This window comes from Heptranchias perlo, chromosome 2, assembly GCF_035084215.1.
Source record: "Heptranchias perlo isolate sHepPer1 chromosome 2, sHepPer1.hap1, whole genome shotgun sequence".
NCBI lineage: Eukaryota > Metazoa > Chordata > Chondrichthyes > Hexanchiformes > Hexanchidae > Heptranchias > Heptranchias perlo.
In genome coordinates this window covers 160534025-160553377 of record NC_090326.1, presented here as the reverse complement: position 1 = coordinate 160553377, position 19353 = coordinate 160534025, and the positions used below count along the sequence as shown (strand labels likewise).

At 43.6% G+C, this 19353-nt stretch overlaps 1 protein-coding gene across 1 annotated transcript in view; it reads right to left on the bottom strand.

The window, feature by feature from the left end:
* Positions 1 to 379: 379 nt before the first annotated feature.
* The window catches only part of LOC137332486 (vasoactive intestinal polypeptide receptor 1-like), a 101201-nt gene continuing 82227 nt past the window's right edge, over positions 380 to 19353 (bottom strand). Inside the window, exon 14 of the mRNA XM_067996377.1 lies at positions 380 to 701. Within this exon, the coding sequence (XP_067852478.1) occupies positions 519 to 701 (183 nt within the window). The 3' untranslated portion in view covers positions 380 to 518. The remainder of the gene's footprint in view (positions 702 to 19353) is intronic.

Sequence of the window (19353 nt, the reverse complement as noted above, 5' to 3'; positions counted from 1 at the left end):
ATGATATAAATGCTCCCCCACTGACACTTGCTCCACTTGGCCCACCTCATTCCCTAGAATCAAGTCCATCTATCCAGTCATCTAAGTCATTAATAAATACAGTGTATAGTTGAGGCACAACACAGATCCCTGTGGGACACCACTAGTCACATCCTGCCAATTTGAGTACCTGACCATTATTCCTACTCTCTGTCTATTGCCGCTCAGCCAATTTCCTAACCAGGTCAATAATTTGCCCTCAGTTCCATGAGCTTCAACTTTAGCTAACAGTCTCTTATGAGGGGCTTTAGTTTTGTAAATTTCTTGCTCACATGTCTTCGCCATCCTTGCAGTGGAAGCGAGACCTCTCACTGTGCCACAGATTTAACAATTGGCCACAATTTTGTTGAAATCCGGGGCATGAAACAAAAACTGAAGCGACTTCACAAAGAAATATAACTCGCACAGCTGAGAATTTTACCGTCCTTCTTTATAACTAGCTCATTAAACACACCGCACGAGGCCCCTTTTCACGCAGGTCAAAGGCTGCTTTTGAGGTCCGATGACTTCCGTTTCGGACTAAATTTCCCAAGCAAGGAGGTTTGGATGACGACGGTGATGGCGCTGCTCTCGATCGATAGGTTCCGGTCGTGTCTTCTATTGAAGTGCAGGTGTCTCTTCGAGTGCCACCGCCTCAGATGCCTCCTCAGCTCCATGAGGACCTTGCGAGAGAAGAAGTCTGGTTGGAAATTGTTACTCATACAATGCACACGTACAATCGTAGAATCTTATCGCACAGAAGGAGCCAAAAGAAAATTATCACTAAAATATCATTCGCCTTTTTTCTAATTCTCTGCAGGCTGTTTATAATCCAAATCAGCCTTTTATATAGTCACTGTTTTCCCACACGGATCAATTGCCATAGAATCTTAAAGCACAGAAGGAGGCCATTCGGCCCATCACTAATGTCTGTGTTCGCTCTTTGAAAGAGCTACCCAATTAGTCCCATCCCCCTACTCTTTCTCCATAGCCCTGCAAATTTTTCCTCTTCAAGTATTTATCCAATTCCCTTTTGAAAGTTACTATTGGATCTGCTTCTACCACCCTTTCATGCAGTGCATTCCAGATCATAACAACTCACTGCGTAAAATAAATTCTCATCTCACCTCTGGGTCTTTTGCCAATTACCTTAAATTTGTGCCCTGTGGTTACCGACACTCCTGTCAGTGGAAACAGCTTATCCTTATTTACTCTGTCAAAGGACAAGAACAGCAGGTACATCGGAACAACACCACCTGCACGTTCCCCTCCAAGTCACACACGCTATCCCGACTTGGAAATATATCGCCGTTCCTTCATCGTCGCTGGGTCAAAATCCTGGAACTCCCTTCCTAACAGCACTGTGGGAGAACCTTCACCACACGGACTGCAGCGGTTCAAGAAGGCGGCTCACCACCACCTTCTCAAGGGCAATTAGGGATGGGCAATAAATGCCGGCCTCGCCAGCGACGCCCACATCCCATGAACGAATAAAAAAAAACCCTTCATGGCTTTGAACACCTCTATCAAATCTCCCCTTAACCTTTTCTGCTGCGGAAAGCAGAGCCTTGATTCAATAAGCACAGGCCTTACTCTACCATCAAGTGCAAAGTGTACAAGGACTGACTACACTTTAGAGGAGGTTGGTTAGTGGATTAAGTGGTACTGCGGCATTTGCTTTCACTTCCCCCATATCCCCAGCAATTATTTTCCCTTTTTTTTTCAGGGCACCAACTCATGCTGGTGGATGCCTCCTCCTCCAGTCGGGCATTCATTTTGAGAGAACCCAGGTGGGCATTACCCAGGCTACTATTGGCAAGTGAGCCAATGAGGTGGTCAACTCTCTTATTCAATGTGCCATCTTCATCACCCGTTATTACGCTCCTCAACAAAAAAATGCCATTTTTGATTCATTGGCCCTGTTCCCGAATCTCTCTGTACCTCAGTTAAGTCTCTCTGAGCATCCAGTCTTTACCCTAAGGCTTACACATTCCACTTTCAGTACCTTCATCTAGATCATCATTTTTGGTGAACAGCAGAGGTCCCAGAACCGATTCCTACTCTGGTGATCACTGCTGTTCAATTAGAACTAGTGCACTGTCCTTCCTACCGTTCATTCAGCCAAGTGCCTAATGACCCCGTCCTATTCTAAGCACCGCACCTCAGGAAGGGCATATTGGCCTTGGAGGGGGTGCACACCAAGTCACCAGAATGGTACCGAGGCTAAAAGAGGTTAAATTATGAGGAAAGGTTGCATAGACTGGGCTTGTATTCCCTTGAGTAGAGAAGATTAAGGGGTGATGTAAGTGAGGTGGTTAAAGTTGATTAAAGATTTGATAGGGTAAATAGAGAGAAACTATTTCCTCTGGTGGGAGAATCCTGAACAAGGGGGCATAACCTTAAAATTAGAGCCAGGCCGTTCAGGGGTGACACCAGGAACATAGGATCATAGGAACAGGAGTAGGACATTTAGCCCTTAGAGCCTGTTCCGTCATTCAATAAAATCATGGCTGATCTGTGACCTAACTCCATATACCCGCCTTAGCCCCATATCCCTTAATATCTTTGGGTAACAAAAATCTATCAATCTCAGATTTAAAATTAACAATTGAGCTAGCATCAACTGCCGTTTGCAGAAGAGAGTTCCAAACTTCTTCCACCCTTTGCGTGTAGAAGTGTTTCCGAACTTCATTCCTGAAAGTCCTGACTCTAATTTTTAGACTATGTCCCCTAGTCCTGGACTCCCCAACCAACAGAAATAGTTTCTCTCTATCCACCCTATCAGTTCCACTTAATATCATGAAAACTTCAAGCAAATCACCTCTTAATCTTCTTAATTCCATGAAATACAACCCCAGTTTGTGTAATCTCTCCTCGTAGTTTAACCCTTGGAGTCCAGGTATCATTCTAGTAAATCTACGCTGCACTCCCTCCAAAGCCAATATATTCTTCCTAAGGTGCGGTGTCCAGAACTGAACACAGTACTCCAGGTGTGGTCTGACCAGGGTTTTGTGTAGCTGTAGCATAACTTACATAAGAAGAACATAAGAAATAGGAGCAGGAGTAGGCCAATCGGCCCCTCGAGCCTGCTCCGCCATTCAATAAGATCATGGCTGATCTGATCCTAACCTCAAATCTAAATTCATGTCCAATTTCCTGCCCGCTCCCCGTAACCCCTAATTCCCTTTACTTCTAGGAAACTGTCTATTTCTGTTTTAAATTTATTTAATGATGTAACTTCCACAGCTTCCTGGGGCAGCAAATAAACTTCTACCCCCTTATATTCTAGTCCTCTAGATATAAAGGCCAGCATTCCATTAGCCTTTTTGATTATTTTCTGTACCTGTCCATGACATTTTAATATTTATGCACATGGACCCCTAAGTCTTTTTGGACCCCCACTGTTTCAAGCTTTTCACCATTTAGAAAATACTCTGATCTATCCTTTTTAGGTCTAAAGTGGATGATCTCACACTTGCCCACATTGAAATCCATTTGCCACAGTTTTGCCCATTCATTTAATCTATTAATATCTCTCTATAATTTTATGCTTCCATCGACACTGCTTACAATGCTGCCTATCTTTGTGTCATCGGCAAACTTGGATATGTCGCTCTCTATCCCATCATCTAAGTCATTAATAAATACTTTTACAACACCAAGTTATAGTCCAGCAATTTTATTTTAAATTCACAAGCTTTCGGAGGCTTCCTCCTTCATCAGGTGAACGATTTTTCACATCGTTCACCTGACGAAGGAGGAAGCCTCCGAAAGCTTCTGTTTTTTTTGTTTGTTGTTTTTTTTTGGTGATTTGTATATTCTGTGAGACCTGGCAGGTAACACCTGTCTGTCTGCACACTGATTGCCTTGGCAACGGGCAGTTGAAAAAACTGTCTGCACTCACCAAGCATTGTTCTGTGAATTATAAATGCGATTTCATTTCGAGGTTTTCATTTTCACATCGTTCACCTGACGAAGGAGGAAGCCTCCGAAAGCTTGTGAATTTAAAATAAAATTGCTGGACTATAACTTGGTGTTGTAAAATTGTTTACAATTGTCAACCCCAGTCCATCACCGGCATCTCCACATCATTAATAAATACAGTGAATAGTTGAGGCCCCAACACAGATCCCTGTGGGACACCACTAGTCACATCCTGCCAATTTGAGTACCTGCCCATTATCCCTACTCTCTGTCTCCTGCCGCTCAGCCAATTTCCTAACCAGGTAGCATTTATTCTCACAAGAGTAGTGTAAACCTGGAACTCTTACCCGCTAAACGCTGTTGAGGCTGGGGGTCAGTTGAAAATGTCATATCTGAAATTGATAGCTTTTTGTTAGGCAAGGTTATTAAGGGTTACGGAACCAAGGCGGGTAAATGGAGTTGAGATACAAATCAGCCATGATCTATTTGAATGGCGGAACAGGCTCGAGGGGCTGAGTGGCCTCCTAAAAATTATGTTACTATGTAATTTACTATCCAATTTTACACCCTCCTTTATCCTAACAGCTTTCATTTTATCCAAAAGTCTCTTGTGAGGAACCTGGAGCTAGAAATTGGGCTGTCGAGCACCTGTTATCTCGGCGCTACGCGACCTCTTGAAGTACTGAGATGGCGTCTTGGCTGGACCCCATCTTGGCATAGGTAGTAACGCATGCACAAATACCGAACGCCAGCAGCATGGAAAGTAGGGAGAAAATGGATACAATCAGAGTTCAACGCTGAGTTAAAGTGATAAACACCATTTTAGAACTTAACACTCAACTCAACACACAGTCCTCCCCCTCACTTCACCTGACGAAGGAGCAAAGCTCCGAAAGCTTGTGATTTCAAATAAAGCTGTTGGACTATAACCTGGTGTTGTGCGACTCCTTACATTTGTCCACCCCAGTCCATCACCGGCATCTCCACATCAGTCTTAACCCCGACCACTGAACGTGTCTTAAGAAGGCCTGGAGCACCCCCGACCAGTGCTATTTAAAGGGACCATGCAGGATTTACAGGTTAGTGGCTGGATTATTTCTTCTTTTTTTTTATTAGTTCACGGGATGTGGGCGTCGCTGGCGAGGCCGGCATTTATTGCCCATCCCTAATTGCCCTTGAGAAGGTGGTGGTGAGCCGCCTTCTTGAACCGCTGCAGTCCGTGTGGTGACGGTTCTCCCACAGTGCTGTCAGGAAGGAAGTTCCAGGATTTTGACCCAGCGACGATGAAGGAACGGCGATATATTTCCTGGCTGCTGATGCATTTGTAACCATTTTTAGAGGTCTCCTAGACTTCAATACTAGAACGCGGGGACATAGTCTAACATTTAGAGCCAGGACGTGCAGAAGTGAAGTTAGGAAATGCTTCTACATACATGGGGGGGGGTGGGGGGGGGAGAGGGGGGAAGAATTTTGGAACGCTCTTCTGCAAACGGCAGCTGATGCAAGCTCAATTGTGAATTCTAAATCTGAGATTGCTATATTTCTTGAACCAAGGGTATTAAGGGATATATGGTTGGGTATATGGAATTAGGTCACAGATCCACCATGATCTCATTGAATAGCAGAACAGGCTCAAGGGGCTAAATGCTACTGCCGCTTGCTGCCTCCTGTTATGCACCACCTTCTCCTGCAAGAAAGCGGGACGTGTGTCTGGGTGATGTGCCTGTCATGGTTGAATAGCTGCCAGTGTATGTGGCCTGTGAGTTGTGGGTGGGCGGCTTGCACCAGTGGTAATGTGTGAGGGTGGGAGGAAGCATCTGATTGGAAGAGTTGAGTACTGATGGAAAGAGTTTATTGGTAGGTGGGTGATGGGGGTGTAGTGTGTGGAGCAGTTGGTGGGAGACACCACTTGACAGTTGACCTCACTCACCTTGACCATTCATGTCAAAACATTGAACTTCTTCCTGGACTTTACCATGTTCATGGTGCTGTGCGCCTGGCATTAACTTCGTCCCCCGCTGCCTCCCACTGCCTTGTGGGCATATATCTGGAGGGCTTCTTGCCCTCCCCCCTCCCCCCACCGATATAGGATGTCCCTCCTTCTGTCCACCTTATGCACCAAGGCCTCTAGTGCATCAACAGAGAACCTTGGTGCATGCACTCTCACAGGCCTGGTACAAACTCAGATCGGCAGATTGGTGAGGTCTGGCATGCAGATTGGAGGATGTGGGATTTAGCAGTGCGCAACCTTTATTCAATGTTTTAACATAACTCATCAGTTTGTAAACATAGGGACGGGAGCTGCATCTGTGTTTTACGTTTGCGATGTTTGTTCTTCGTTCAGACCTCGTGCAGACAGCAGACTGTTATTTTTAGCAAATAACAGGTACCAGCTACCTTTAAAAGATTTTAAGAGACATCCCCCGTTTAAGAGATTGGGGCTCCCCCTGCTGGTGGAAAGTGCGCATTTCCTTGAATCCTCGTGTTGGGCCTGGTTTTCAATGCTGCCTGTAGGTAAGTCCTCAGGCCGGGCAAATGTCTCGCTCGGCCTGCACAGGAAGCACCGGGTGCGGGTTAATCGCGGATCGCGATACCCACGCCTCATTTTGGGGTTTAACCACCCACATAAATACTGTGGCTACAAGAGCAGGTCAGAGGCTGGGTATTCTGCGGCGAGTGACTCACCTCCTGACTCCCCAAAGCCTTTCCACCATCTACAAGGCACAAGTCAGGAGTGTGATGGAATACTCTCCACTTGCCTGGATGAGTGCAGCTCCAACAACACTCAAGAAGCTCGACACCATCCAGGACAAAGCAGCCCGCTTGATTGGCACCCCATCCACCACCCGAAATATTCACTCCCTTCACCACCGGCGCACTGTGGCTGCAGTGTGTACCATCCACAGGATACACTGCAGCAACTCGCCAAGGCTTCTTCGACAGCACCTCCCAGACCCGCAACCTCTACCACCTAGAAGGACAAGGGCAGCAGGCACATGGGAACAACACCACCTGCACGTTCCCCTCCAAGTCACACACCATCCCGACTTGGAAATATATCGTCGTTCCTTCATCGTCGCTGGGTCAAAATCCTGGAACTCCCTTCCGAACAGCACAGTGGGAGAACCTTCACCACACGGACTGCAGCAGATCAAGAAGGCAGCTCACCACCACCTTCTCAAGGGCAATTAGGGATGGGCAATAAATGCTGGTCTCGCCAGCGACGCCCACATCACATGAATAAATTTTAAAAAACAATTTAACCCCCCTGATTTCTGACATTAGATAAATTGCACTTCTTCATCGATTGTTCTCAAAGAATTACAAGAGTTGTTTCATGATGATTTACATTAACACCAGGTAGGCTTCCATTTGTAGACTTTCAATAGAATGGGACGTTTTTCCTTTCACCTTTGACACCCATGAAGTGCTCCCAAGTTGGTTACAGCACTAGCCAGAAGCATCGTAATCCTGTCTGTAAGCAGTCACCTTAACGGCCTCGAAATTGGCCCGCCAAGCACCCATTTTTCAGCCGTTATGCAGCCTGATAAGTCCCCAAAATGGTAGGGAGGAAGTCCCCGCAAATTTCCATTCGGAAGTGTGCCACCCGCTATACCGGGTAAGGATAAAGAAGAGATGTCCTTTACCCATGCCCGAAGCAGGGGGTTGGACCCTTTGCCTACGCACGTAAGGGTCCTAAAGCCTGATTAAGGTTCCCTCTCCAGATTGGTTTGCCCATAGACAGCCAGCGCCGTCGCAACCCCACATTAAAGGATCCAATCGCAGCCTTCGGAACCCCCCCCCCACCGCCCAGCGCCTTTACACCCGACGCCCCTCCCCCTCCTCCCCCACCCCACCCCCGATCGCGGGCTGAAGCCCCATGCTGGCTCTCTGACAATGAGGTCCGAGGCCCAATATCAGGTGCGTCTCAGACCTCACCATTCTGGCACGGGGTATCTACCCTTTAACCCACCGAGTGCCCAGACACTCCCGATTTTCTAGGTGTTTTAACCCAGGTTTAAACACCTACTGCACAAATATAAGTCATCCTCGGACTGAGATATTTGGTGCCGACTTAGCAAATTTGGACCTTATTTCGTGTGGGCTAATGTCCCTGGGCGCTGGTTGAGAATATCTAGACTATCATCAATCATAGCAGCAACAGTACCAACATCAACTTGCACGTGTACAGCACCAGGAGAACCACTCAGAAACCTTAACGAGGTTGACAGAGGACACCGAGGAGGAGACAACAACAACCACCTGCATTTATATAGCGCCTTTGACGTAGTAAAAGATCCCAAGGCGCTTCACAGGGGCGTAATCAAGACAAAATTTGACACCGAGACACATGAAGAGATGTTAGGACACGTGACCAAAAGCTTGGACAAAGAGGTTTTAAGAAACATCTTAAAGGAGGAGAGGTGGAGAGATGGAGAGGGTTAGGGAGGGAATTCCAGAGCTTAGGGCCTAGACAGCTGAAGGCACGGCCGCCAATGGAGGGGCAAAGGAAATCGGTGGGTGTGCAAGAGGCCAGAATTGGAGTGCAGAGATCTCGGAGGGTCGTAGGGCGGGAGGAGGTTACAGAGATAGTGAGGGGGACGAGGCCATGGAGGGATTTGAACGCAAGGTTGAGAACTTCAAATTCGAGAAGGGAACCCGGGAAGTGGTCAAAGAGGTGGGATTTTAAGAGGGTTTTGAAGGAAGACAGAGAAATACGAGATGGGTTTTGGGAGAGAGGTTTGAAGAGTAGGGGATGCAATAACTGACAGACCCAATCGGAAAGTGGAGACTTTCATTTAAAAATGAGAAATCTAAACCCGCTAACCAACCAGTCACTTTCAACTATTACTTTCATCAGATTTTGTAATATTAATTTCAGCGTTTTGATTAACAAACAGTGCACACCTGGAACTGGATTAGGAGCAATTCTCTCAAAAACAATTGCATTGAAAATTAAATTGGCCAAGAAACAGGCAGCATCAAAATATTATATTTTATCCTGATTTCCGCCATAAGAAATTATATGAAGCGTTAAAAGAATCCTTGCCTTCTGTGATGTGTTTAACAATGGCGGAAAAAATATGAATAGCGTAAACACCCTTTATATAAACATCGATGAAATCTTAATAGAAATTGATATGTAACGGTGCACTGATACGGCAAACACGATGAAAACACTGTTAAACTGTGTGCTCACAGCCGTTGGTTTTACGAGGCTGGACCCTGGCGACGGAGGATTGAACTGGGAGGAAAGACTGGAGGAAGTTGGACTCTACAGGTTTGAAAAGAAGTGAGTGAGAGAAGGCCTCAGTGGGCCCAACTTTCCTGAGATTAAATGGACTGAGCCCATGAGAGGGCGGATTGAACGAGTCTGTCGAAAGCGTGGACTTGAGTAGCCGACATGGCCTTTCCTAATTCCTCGCTTTCTTACTCTCTTATTACGAACCGCCTTATTTTTAAATTGCACTTTTATTTGAGGGATGCAGCACGCCGAGCTGAGAGCCATTGTAGAGGCACAGGTGCTAATGCATCGAAATTACATACAGGCCGGGGAGCCCTCCCACCCCAGAGAGGGACAAGGACATTTCTTTGGATGACAGAGGAACAAAGCCACAAGTCAGGCTCCAGGTGTCCATGATAGGTGAAGGAAAAAAGGAGAGTGTCAGAGACATGAAGGAGAAAGAGAGACACAGAGAGAGAAACAGAGATACACAGAGTGAAAGAGAGATACACAGAACGGAGGAGAGACACACAGAGAGAAACAGAGATACACAGAGAGAAACAGAGACACACTGAGTGAAAGAGAGATACACAGAGAGAAACAGAGATACACAGAGTGAAAGAGAGACACGCAGAGTGAAAGAGAGATACACAGAGAGAAACAGAGACACACTGAGTGAAAGAGAGATACACAGAGAGAAACAGAGATACACAGAACGGAGGAGAGACACACAGAGAGAAACAGAGATACACTGAGTGAAAGAGAGATACACAGAACGGAGGAGAGACACAGAGAGAGAAACAGAGATACACAGAGTGAAACAGAGATACACAGAGTGAAAGAGAGACACACAGAAAGAAAGAGACATTTAGAGAGAATCAGAGACACAGAGTGAAAGAGAGACACACAGCGAAACAGAGACACACAGAGTGAAAGAGAGACACACAGAAAGAAAGAGACATATAGAGAGAATCAGAGACACAGAGTGAAAGAGAGACACACAGAGAAACAGAGACACACAGAGTGAAAGAGAGACACACAGAGAGAAAGAGAGACACACAGAGAGAAACAGAGATACACAGAGTGAAAGAGAGACACACAGAGAGAAAGAGAGACACACAGAGAGAAAGAGAGACACACAGAGTGAAACAGAGATACACAGAGTGAAAGAGAGAAACACAAAAAGAGATATACAGAGTGAAACAGAGACACACAGAGAGAGAAACAGAGAGACACAGAGTGAAAGAGAGACACAGCGAGAGAGAAACAGAGACACAGAGAGAGAGAAACAGAGATACACAGAGAGAAACAGAGACACACAGAGAGAAACAGAGAGAGAAACAGAGATACACAGAGTGGAGGAGAGACACACAGAAAGAAACAGAGATACACAGAGTGGAGGAGAGACACACATACAGAGGAACAGAGCTATACAGAGTGAAAGTGAGACATACAGAGAGAGTCAAAGACAAAAGGAGAGAAAGATAGACTAACAGACAGAAAGATAGATGTACAGAGAGAAATATAGATATGCAGACAGAAAGATAGAAATATAGAAAAATATAGATGGACAAAAAGAGACTTATAGAGAAAAATCATAGAATCATAGTAACAACAGCACAGGAGGAGGCCATTCGGCCCATCGTGTCTTTGCAGGCTCTGACAGAGCTATCCAATTACACCCACTCCCCTGCTCTTTCAAATAGCCCTGTAAATTTTTTCACTTCAAGTATTTATCCAATTTCCTTTTGAAAGTTACGATTGAATCTGCTTCCACCGCCCTTTCAGGCAGTGCATTCCAGATCATAACAACTCGCTGCGTAAAAAAATGTTTCCTCATGTCACCTCTGGCTCTTTTGCCGATCACCTTAAATCTGCGTCCTCTGGTTACCGACTCTTCTGCCACTGGTAACAGTTTCTCCTTATTTACTCTATCAAAACCATTCATGATTTTGAACACCTCTATCAAATCTCCCCTTAACCTTCTCTGTTCTAAGGAGAACAACCCCAGCTTCTCCAGTCGCTCCACATAACTGAAGTCCCTCATTCTTGGTACCAGTCTAGTAAATCTCTTCTGCACCCTCTCTAAGGCCTTGTCATCCTTCCTAAACTGTGGTGCCCAGAATTGAACACAATACTCCAGCTAAGGCCTAACCAGTATTTTATACTGATTTAGCATAACTTATGTGCTTTTGTACTCTATGCCTCTATTAATAAAGCCCAGGATCCCATATGCTTTTTCAACAGCCTTCTCAACTTGTCCTGCCACCTTCAAAGATTTGTGTATGTGAACCCCCAGGTCTCTCTGTTCCTGCACCCCCTTTAAAATTGTATAATTTAGTTTATATTGCCTCTCCTCATTCTTCCTATCAAGATGTATCACTTCACACTTCTGTGTTAAATTACGTTTGCCATGTGTCTGCCCATTTCACCAGTCTATGTCCTCCTGAAGTCTGTTACTATCCTACACATTGTTTAGAACATTTCCAAGTTTTGCGTCATCTGCAAACTTTGAAATTATGCCCTCTATACCCAAGTCAAGGTCATTAATATATATCAAAAAGAGCAGTGGTCCTAATACTGACCCCTGGGGAACACCACTGTATACTTCCCTCCAGTCTGAAAAACAACCGTTCACCACTACTCTCTGCTTTCTGTCCCTTAGCCAATTTTATATCCATGCTGCCACTGTCCCTTTAATCCCATGGGCTTTATTTTTGCTAACAAGTCTATTATGTGGTACTTTATCAAGTGCCTTTTGTAAGTCCATATATACATCAACCACATTACCCTCATCAAACCTCTTTGTTACTTCATCAAAGAACTCAATCAAGTTAGTCAAACACGATTTTCCTTTAACAAATCCGTGCTGACTTTCATTTGTTAGCCCATAATTTTCCAAGTGCCAATTTATTTTGTCTCGGATTATTGTCTCTAAAAGTTTCCCCACCACCGATGTTAGGCTGACTGGCCTGTAATTATCGGGTTTATCCCTCTCTCCTTTTTTGAACAGGGTGTAACACTTGCAATTCTCCAGTCATCCGACACCGTCCCCATATATAAGGAGGATTGGAAGATTGTGGCCAGAGTCTCTGCAATTTCCACCCTTACTTCCCTCAGTAACCTAGGATGCATCCCATCCGGACTGGGTGACTTTTCTACTTTGAGCACTGCCAATCTTTTAAGTACCTCCTCTTTATCTATTTTTATCCTATCCAATATCGCTGCTACCTTCTCCTTTACTATTACAATGGCAGCATCCTCTTCTCTAGTGAAGACAGATGCAAAGTATTCATTTAGTATCTCAGCCTTGCCCTCTGCCTCCACAAGATCTCCTTTTTTGTCCCTAATCGGTCCCATGCTTCCTTTGATAACCCTTTTACTATTTATATCTTTATTAAAGACTTTTGGGTTCCTTTTTATGTTAGCTGTTAATCTATTCTCATACTCTCTCTTTGCCCCTCTTATTCCCTTTTTTTAGATCTTATCTGTACTTTCTGTATTCAGCCTGGTTCTCTACTGTATTATGAACCTTACATTCATCATAAGCCTCCTTCTGTTTCATTTTAATCTCTATATCTTTAGTCATCCAGGGAGCTCTAACTTTGGATGCCCTTCCTTTCCCCCTCGTAGGGATGTGTCTACTTTGTACCCGAACCAACTCCTCCTCGAAGGCCTCCCATTGTTCAATTACTGTTTTGCCTGCCAAGTTTTGATTCCAATCCACCTGGGCAAGATCCCTTTTTAACTCACTGAAATTTGCCCTCCTCCAGTTAAGCATTTTCACATTTGATTGTTCCTTGTCTTTTTCCATAACTATTCTAAACCTAATGATATTATGATCACTGTTCCCCAAATGCTACAAATGCCCCAAATATAGACATACAGACAGAAATATAGACATACAGACAGAATGATAGACATACAGTCAGAAATATAGACATACAGACAGAATGATAGACATACAGAAAAAATATAGACATACAGACAGAAAGATAGACATACAGACAGAAATATAGACATACAGACAGAAATATAGACATACAGACAGAAATATAGACATACAGACAGAATGATAGACATACAGAAAAAATACAGATATACAGACAGAAATATAGACATACAGACAGAAATATAGACATACAGACAGAAATATAGACATACAGAAAAAATATAGATATACAGACAGAATGATAGACATACAGACAGAATGATAGACATACAGACAGAAATATAGACATACAGACAGAATGATAGACATACAGAAAAAATATAGATATACAGACAGAATGATAGACATACAGACAGAATGATAGACATACAGACAGAAATATAGACATACAGACAGAATGATAGACATACAGAAAAAATATAGATATACAGACAGAACGTGAGACTTATAGAAAGAAATATAGACAGAGAAATACTGATATACAGACAGAAAGAGAGAGTTATAGAGAGTAATCTAGATATACAGACAGAAAGAGAGACTTACAGAGAGAAATATTGATAGAAAGAGAGACTTATAGCGAGAAAGAGAGCCATACGGAGAAAGATAGACACTAAGAGAGAGAGACATAGAGAGACGTACAGAGAGAGAGACATAGAGAAACATACAGAGGGAAAGAGAGACATAGAGAAAGATAGATGTATAGAAAGAGAGACAGAGACATACATACTGAAAGTAATAGACACAGAGAGACATACAGAGACAAAAAGAGAAAAACAGAAACAAAGAGATCTCTGATATACACAGAGACATAGAGAGAAAGATAGATATGTAGAAAGAACGATAGACAGATCGAGACAAAAGGAAACAAACCTCTGGACATTCGACCTACATATAAACCTCTGGACACTCGTCCTACATATAAACTTCTGGACACTCGTCCTACATATATACCTCTGGACACTCGTCCTACATATAAACCTCTGGACACTCGTCCTACATATAAACCTCTGGACACTCGTCCTACACATATACCTCTGGACACTCGACCTACATATAAACCTCTGGACACTCGTCCCACATATAAACCTCTGGACACTCATCCTACATATAAACCTCTGGACACTCGTCCTACACATAAACCTCTGGACACTCGTCCTACATATAAACCTCTGGACACTCGTCCTACATATAAACCTCTGGACACTCGTCCCACAGAAAAACCTCTGGGCACTCATCTTACATATAAACCTCTGGACACTCGACCTACATATAAACCTCTGGACACTCATCTTACATATAAACCTCTGGACACTCGTCCTACATATAAACCTCTGGACACTCGTCCTACATATAAACCTCTGGACACTCATCCCACATATAAACCTCTGGACACTCATCCTACATATAAACCTCTGGACACTCGTCCTACATATAAACCTCTGGACACTCGTCCTACATATAAACCTCTGGACACTCGTCCTACATATAAACCTCTGGACACTCGTCCTACATATAAACCTCTGGACACTCGACCTACATATAAACATCTGGACACCAGTCCTACATATAAACCTCTGGACACTCGTCCTACATATAAACCTCTGGACACTCGACCTACATATAAACCTCTGGACACTCATCTTACATTTAAACCTCTGGACACTCGTCCTACATATAAACCTCTGGACACTCGTCCTACATATAAACCTCTGGACACTCGTCCTACATATAAACCTCTGGACACTACTCCACTACATAAACCTCTGAACACTACCCTATATACACCCTGGACACTACTATATATAAACCTCTGGACACTACTATATATAAATCTCTTAACACTACTCCTGCACATAAATCTCTGGACACTATTCCTATATCTAAACATCTGAACACTATTCCTATATATAAACCTCTGGACACCATTCCTATATATAAACCTCTGGACACCATTCCTATATATAAACCTCTGGACACTCGTCCTACATATAAACCTCTGGACACTCGTCCTACATATAAACCTCTGGACACTCGACCTACATATAAACCTCTGGACACTCATCTTACATATAAACCTCTGGACACTCGTCCTACATATAAACCTCTGGACACTCGTCCTACAGATAAACCTCTGGACACTCGTCCCACATATAAACCTCTGGACACTCATCCTACATATAAACCTCTGGACACTCGTCCTACATATAAACCTCTGGACACTCGTCCTACATATAAACCTCTGGACACTCGACCTACATATAAACCTCTGGACACTCATCTTACATATAAACCTCTGGACACCCGTCCTACATATAAACCTCTGGACACTCGTCCGACATATAAACCTCTGGACACTCGTCCCACATATAAACCTCTGGACACTCGACCTACATATAAACCTCTGGACACTCATCTTACATATAAACCTCTGGACACTCGTCCGACATATAAACCTCTGGACACTCGTCCTACATATAAATCTCTGGACACTCGTCCCACATATAAACCTCTGGACACTCGTCCTACATATAAACCTCTGGACACTCGTCCTACATATAAACCTCTGGACACTCGTCCTACATATAAACCTCTGGACACTCATCTTACATATAAACCTCTGGACACTCGACCTACATATAAATCTCTGGACACTATTCCTATATCTAAACATCTGAACACTATTCCTATATATAAACCTCTGGACACCATTCCTATATATAAACCTCTGGACACTCGTCCTACATATAAACCTCTGGACACTCGTCCCACATATAAACCTCTGGACACTCGTCCTACATATAAACCTCTGGACACTCGTCCTACATATAAACCTCTGGACACTACTCCACTACATAAACCTCTGAACACTACCCTATATACACCCTGGACACTACTATATATAAACCTCTGGACACTACTATATATAAATCTCTTAACACTACTCCTGTACATAAATCTCTGGACACTATTCCTATATCTAAACATCTGAACACTATTCCTATATATAAACCTCTGGACACCATTCCTATATATAAACCTCTGGACACCATTCCTATATATAAATCTCTGGACACTCGTCCTACATATAAACCTCTGGAAACTCGTCCTACATATAAACCTCTGGACACTCGACCTACATATAAACCTCTGCACACTCATCTTACATATAAACCTCTGGACACCCGTCCTACATATAAACCTCTGGACACTCGTCCTACATATAAACCTCTGGACACTCGTCCCACATATAAACCTCTGGACACTCGACCTACATATAAAACTCTGGACACTCATCTTACATATAAACCTCTGTACACTCGTCCTACATATAAACCTCTGGACACTCGTCCTACATATAAACCTCTGGACACTCGTCCCACATATAAACCTCTGGACACTCGTCCTACATATAAACCTCTGGACACTCGTCCTACATATAAACCTCTGGACACTCGTCCTACATATAAACCTCTGGACACTCATCTTACATATAAACCTCTGGACACTCGACCTACATATAAATCTCTGGACACTATTCCTATATCTAAACATCTGAACACTATTCCTATATATAAACCTCTGGACACCATTCCTATATATAAACCTCTGGACACTCGTCCTACATATAAACCTCTGGACACTCGTCCTACATATAAACCTCTGGACACTCGTCCAACATATAAACCTCTGGACACTCGTCCTACATATAAACCTCTGGACACTCGTCCTACATATAAACCTCTGGACACTCGTCCTACATATAAACCTCTGGACACTCGTCCCACAGATAAACCTCTGGACACTCGTCCTACATATAAACCTCTGGACACTCGTCCTACATATAAACCTCTGGACACTACTCCACTACATAAACCTCTGAACACTACCCTATATACACCCTGGACACTACTATATATAAACCTCTGGACACTACTATATATAAATCTCTTAACACTACTCCTGTACATAAATCTCTGGACACTATTCCTATATCTAAACATCTGAACACTATTCCTATATATAAACCTCTGGACACCATTCCTATATATAAACCTCTGGACACTCGTCCTACATATAAACCTCTGGACACTCGTCCTACATATAAACCTCTGGACACTCGTCCTACATATAAACCTCTGGACACTCGACCTACATATAAACCTCTGGACACTCGTCCCACATATAAACCTCTGGACACTCATCCTACATATAAACCTCTGGACACTCGTCCTACATATAAACCTCTGGACACTCGTCCTACATATAAACCTCTGGACACTCGTCCGACATATAAACCTCTGGACACTCGACCTACATATAAACCTCTGGACACTCATCTTACATATAAACCTCTGGACACTCGTCCTACATATAAACCTCTGGACACTCGTCCTACATATAAACCTCTGGACACTCGTCCCACACATAAACCTCTGGACACTCATCCTACATATAAACCTCTGGACACTCGTCCTACATATAAACCTCTGGACACTCGTCCTACATATAAACCTCTGGACACTCGTCCTACATATAAACCTCTGGACACTCGACCTACATATAAACCTCTGGACACTCATCTTACATATAAACCTCTGGACACCCGTCCTACATATAAACCTCTGGACACTCGTCCTACATATAAACCTCTGGACACTCGTCCCACATATAAACCTCTGGACACTCGACCTACATATAAACCTCTGGACACTCATCTTACATATAAACCTCTGTACACTCGTCCTACATATAAACCTCTGGACACTCGTCCTACATATAAACCTCTGGACACTCGTCCCACATATAAACCTCTGGACACTCGTCCTACATATAAACCTCTGGACACTCGTCCCACATTTAAACCTCTGGACACTCATCCTACATATAAACCTCTGGACACTCGTCCTACATATAAACCTCTGGACACTCGTCCTACATATAAACCTCTGGACACTCGTCCTACATATAAACCTCTGGACACTCGTCCTACATATAAACCTCTGGACACTCGTCCTACATATAAACCTCTGGACACTCATCTTACATATAAACCTCTGGACACTCGTCCTACATACAAACCTCTGGACACTCGTCCTACATATAAACCTCTGGACACTCGTCCTACAAATAAACCTCTGGACACTCATCTTACATATAAACCTCTGGACACTCGACCTACATATAAATCTCTGGACACTATTCCTATATCTAAACATCTGAACACTATTCCTATATATAAACCTCTGGACACCATTCCTATATATAAACCTCTGGACACTCGTCCTACATATAAACCTCTGGACACTCGTCCTACATATAAACCTCTGGACACTCGTCCTACATATAAACCTCTGGACACTCGTCCTACATATAAACCTCTGGACACTACTCCACTACATAAACCTCTGAACACTACCCTATATACACCCTGGACACTACTACATATAAACCTCTGGACACTACTATATATAAATCTCTTAACACTACTCCTGTACATAAATCTCTGGACACTATTCCTATATCTAAACATCTGAACACTATTCCTATATATAAACCTCTGGACACCATTCCTATATATAAACCTCTGGACACCATTCCTATATATAAACCTCTGGACACTCGTCCTACATATAAACCTCTGGACACTCGTCCGACATATAAACCTCTGGACACTCAACCTACATATAAACCTCTGGACACTCATCTTACATATAAACCTCTGGACACTCGTCCTACATATAAACCTCTGGACACTCGTCCTACATATAAACCTCTGGACACTCGTCCCACATATAAACCTCTGGACACTCGACCTACATATAAACCTCTGGGCACTCATCTTACATATAAACCTCTGGACACTCGACCTACATATAAACCTCTGGACACTCATCTTACATATAAACCTCTGGACACTCGTCCTACACATAAACCTCTGGACACTCGTCCTACATATAAACCTCTGGACACTCGTCCCACATATAAACCTCTGGACACTCATCCTACATATAAACCTCTGGACACTCGTCCTACATATAAACCTCTGGACACTCGTCCTACATATAAACCTCTGGACACTCGTCCTACATATAAACCTCTGGACACTCGACCTACATATAAACCTCTGGACACTCATCTTACATATAAACCTCTGGACACCCGTCCTACATATAAACCTCTGGACACTCGTACTACATATAAACCTCTGGACACTCGTCCCACATATAAACCTCTG